This window comes from Suricata suricatta, chromosome 2, assembly GCF_006229205.1.
Source record: "Suricata suricatta isolate VVHF042 chromosome 2, meerkat_22Aug2017_6uvM2_HiC, whole genome shotgun sequence".
Taxonomy (NCBI): domain Eukaryota; kingdom Metazoa; phylum Chordata; class Mammalia; order Carnivora; family Herpestidae; genus Suricata; species Suricata suricatta.
In genome coordinates this window covers 53,474,393-53,479,017 of record NC_043701.1, presented here as the reverse complement: position 1 = coordinate 53,479,017, position 4,625 = coordinate 53,474,393, and the positions used below count along the sequence as shown (strand labels likewise).

General features: G+C 39.6%; 1 protein-coding gene across 1 annotated transcript in view; it reads right to left on the bottom strand.

Moving 5' to 3' along the window:
* Nucleotides 1–648: 648 nt before the first annotated feature.
* Nucleotides 649–4,625, bottom strand: part of LOC115274988 (serine/arginine repetitive matrix protein 1-like) — a 22,918-nt gene continuing 18,941 nt past the window's right edge. Inside the window, exons 2-3 of the mRNA XM_029918564.1 lie at nt 1,986–2,095; nt 649–745 (exon numbers count right to left, since the gene is read on the bottom strand). Of these exons, the coding sequence (XP_029774424.1) occupies nt 727–745; nt 1,986–2,095 (129 nt within the window). The 3' untranslated portion in view covers nt 649–726. The remainder of the gene's footprint in view (nt 746–1,985; nt 2,096–4,625) is intronic.

Genomic DNA, 4,625 nt, shown 5'->3' with positions numbered 1-4,625 from the left:
AGATTCAATTTTTTTTCTAACTACAATAAGAAGCCGCAGAAGTTAAAGATGATAATATAAATTGATAAATATATTTAAAGGTTTAACTCCCGGGTTTGGAGGAGGATGGCATACAGGGCGCATGAAAGGAAGCCAGGAAACCAGGTAGAAGGCTAGCACGTGACCCAGGTGAGAGATGAGTGCAGATGAGCAAATTCTGGTTAGTCTGCAAGCCTTGGACATGAGCACTGACTGAATGGCAGATGTAGGAACGCAGAATCATGGAGGACTGACTCCATGACAAAGAGAGGTGGTGGGCCTTTCCATAACTGGTGCACATGGTCACTCAAAATCATGTACATGTAGCCACTGAGAAAACAAACAGTAGGCAATGGGTAAGGAGGATTAATAAAGACTAGAGGTCAAGAGTAAAGAGCAAGTGAGAAAGGCCAAAGTTTGAGATTGGGCAAGCAATGCTGACATATGCTTGGGAAGTTGACACCTCAGTTTGTTGCGGGGGGGGCTATGGCCACCTGGGGTTCTCTTGGGGAGCCTAGCAAGCCAGTGCTCACTGCAAAGATGTGAGAGCTTATTCTTCAAACCTGGATTTTAAAAGGTGGGGGACGGGGACAGACGACAAAGGCTTGTGAGAAGTGAGCTCACAATCTTTTATAAAGGTTTAGGACCAGACTCTCCAGCCAATTTGGAGGCTTGCCAGTAGAGTTTACCTCAGAAATTGAGAATCAGTCACAAGGATTCATGTAAACTAGAAAGAGAATTGGGAAGAGAATTAGTCACTTATTCAACTCCTATGTGCCAGGAACTTCACACAAGTTTTCTCTGTTCGTCCTCAAAAATAACCATGAGAAAGGAAGAGTTTCCTTCATTACAAGGAGGAACTGAAGCTCAGAGAGGTTTGTAGGCAAACTCAAGGCATTACAGACAGCAGTCCCCATTAGAATCACATTGGCTCGGGCGCTCCCCTCCCCACGGCACAGAGAGGCACTGTCAAGTAGCAGGGAAACACAGGGATGCACTAGTGTTCAGCCTCAGCTGCTTGAAGTTGCCTTGTGGAAGCATGGTTGAGGGCTGAGCTGGAGGGTAGACTTTCTCTGGGTCTCTTTTTCTTGCCACCTCCTCCTCACTGTCCAGTTACTCTGGTACTTTGTACTCTGCTTCTGATAGCCAGTAAAACGAGATACTATCTGAGGGCCCACCGACCACACCACACAAACTTGGGGCTGTCATTGGTATAAAAGTCAAAAAATGAGAAATTCACCAAGCGCCTTCTTTTCTCCTAAGTATTAATTCCCCTCCAGAAGCTGCCTGTTTTCTTTTCCTTCCTGTGTCTTCAGATACTTCTGAGTCCAGAGTTTATAGTTCTTTTCGGGAGGGTTCATTAATAGGAACTACTTTGCTACTGAGAAATAATGTTTTAAACAAAAAATTCCAAATCAAATAGATGGTTTCCAGAAATGTATTCATTTTCTTTACATTCTTGACATTTGATAGAATGAATGTTTATTGGTGCTTACTAATTCTCTGGTTACAGTCTCCTTTTCTAGAAGATCTACTTGGTTGCTACACCAAAAACAGTTCTCCCAGACCAACCTCCAAAGAATTCCATTGGCTTTTCCCACATCCCTCATGAATGATCAAAATTATGTTTCTGCACTGCCCTCTAATGGCTGAATGTCTGAACTACAAATGGGAAGTACTGTTAGGAAATGAACTCTTTCTAGAGGTTAAGACAAATTTCTCAGTTCACTATGTGAGTAACAAGCTGTAGTGGACATCTCCCCAGTAACAAAATATCTTACTCGCTGTGAACTATTTACCACCTTGACTATTGTTGACTACAGTAGGGAAAAATGTTATTAAAAAGCTCTTCAGCTTTTTCAAAAAGATCTGTGGCATAGTTATTGAATGTAGACAATAATTATGTAATCAGTTACTCATAAGTATATTAGATAAGCACCTGGATAAGAAAGTATTGAGGACAATACCTTGTTCTGAGGACTGAAGACTTGTCAGGTGAAACGGGGCTCGATTTAAAGACTGCACACATATACTTTCTTGGAGTAACATCGCCACCTTGTGTCTTTCTGAGATACTTCTGAAAAAATAGGCAAAACCTTTGTTTAAAAAAATATTCTCTAATAAAAGATATTTGAAATTTTGCTTCAAGGTTCAAACAGGAGAACAGGAATTTATTTCATTTTATTTTAACTCCAGTGTAGTTAATATACAATTTTATATTAGTTTCAAGTGTATAGTAAGTATAGTGATTTAAGAATCCCATATATTACTCATTGCTTATCAAGATACTCTTCACGAAAACAAATTCAAAATGGCTGAAAGACCTAAATGTGACACAGGAAACCAGGCAGCAACCTCTTTGGTCTAGACTGCAGCAACTTACCTGACATGTCTCGGGAGGCAAGGGAAACAAAAGCAAAAATGAACTACTGGGACCTCATCAAGATGAAAGCCTTCTGCACAGCGAAGGAAAAAATCAACAAAACTAAAAGGCAACTGATGGAACGGGGGAAGATATTTGCAAACGACATATCTGATAAAAGGTTAATATCCAAAATCTACAAAGAACTTATCAAACTCAACACCCCAAAAAACAAATAATCCAGTGAAGAAATGGACAGAAGACATGGATAGACACTTTGGCTAACAGGTTCATGAAAGATGCTCAACATCACTCATCATCAGGCAAATACAAATCAAAACCACAATGAGAAACCACCCCACACCTGTCAGAATGGCTAAAATTAACAACTCAGGAAACAACAGATATTGGTAAGGATGCAGAGAAAGGGGAACACTTTTGCGCTGTCGGTGGAAATGCAAATTTGTACAGCCACTCTGGAAAACGGTATGGAGGTTCCTCAAAAAAAAATAGGGTACCTTATGACCCAGCAATTGCACTACTAGCTGTTTATCCAAAGGATACAAAAATGCTGATTCAAAGGGGCACATGCACCCCAATGTTTATAGCAACACTATTAACAGTAGTCAAATTATGGAAAGAGCCCAAATGTCCAATGACTGATGAATGGATAAAAAAGATGTGGTGTATACACACACACACACACACACACACACACACATACACACACACACACACACACACTGGAATAGTACTTGGTGATCGAAAATAATGAAATTTTGCCATTTGCAGCAATGAGGATGGAACTACAGCATATTATGCTAAGAGAAATAAGTCAGTCAGAGAATGTTATATGATTTCATTCATATGTGTAATTTGAGAAACTCAACAGATGAACACAGAGGAAGGGAGGAAATATAAGATAAAAACAGAGAGGGAAGCAAAGCATAAGAGATTCAAATACAGAGAACAAACTGAGGGTTGCTGGAGTCCCTTCCAGCATGTCGGGATGTGGGGATGGACTAAAAGGTAGATGAGCATTAGGAAGCGCACTCTTGGGGAGGAGCGAGCACTGGGTGTCATATGTAAGAGATGAATCACCGGTTCTTCATTGTATGTTAACTAACGAATCAAAAACAAACAAACAAAAAGATAAGTACACTCTTAATCCCCATCACCTATTTCACCCATCCTCCCACCAATCTCCCTTCTGGCAACCATCGTTTTATATAGGTAAGAGTTGTTGTTTATTGTAATTTGGTTTTTTGTTTGTTTGCCTCTTTTTTCCCCCTTCGATTGTTTTGTTTCTTAAATTATAACATGAATGAAATCATATGGTATTTGTCTTTCTCTGACTGGCTTATTTGCTTTGCATTATACCCTCTAGATCCACCCATGTTGTTGCAAATGGCAAGATTTCATTTTTTATGGCTGAATAATATCCCATTGTGTATATATACTACACCTCCTTTACCCACTCATCTATTGATGGGCATTTGGGCTGCCTCTATATCTTGGTTATTGTAGATAATCCTGTAATAAACACAGGAGTGTATATACCCTTCAAATAAGTGTTTTCATATTCTTTGGGTAAACACACAGGAGTGCTATTATTGGGTCATATGTTCTATTTTTAAGTTTTTGAGGAATCTCTATACTGTTTTTCACACTGGCTGCACCAATTTACACTCCTATCAAACATGCGAGGGGGTTCTTTTTTCTCTACATCCTTGCCAACACTTGTTGTTTCTTGTGTTTTTGATTGTTGCCATTCTAGCAATAGTGAGGTGATAGGTCATTGTAGTCTTGATTTGCATTTCCCTGATGATGAGTGATGTTGAACATCTTTTCGTGTGTCTGTTGGTGATCTGGATGTCTTCTCTGGAGAAATGTCTGTTCATGCCTGCTGCCCATCTTTTAATTGGATTTTTTTTTTTTTTGGTGTTGAGTTATATAAGTTCTTCATATATTTTGGATATTAAGTCTTTATTGGACATGCCACTTTTAAATATAGGAGAACAGGATTTAAAAAAACAACCACCATAATGAGGCATGGCTTACACTTAATAAAATGCACCCTTTAAAGTGTATCAGCTCAATGGGCTTTTACAACGTATCTACCCAGGCAGCCACCAGCGCCATCGAGACATTTTCATTGCTGTCGAAAAGTACACTTGTGCCTATTTACAGATAACCCCACCCCCACCCCTTACCACAGGAAAACACTGTTCTAGTCTCTATCAGT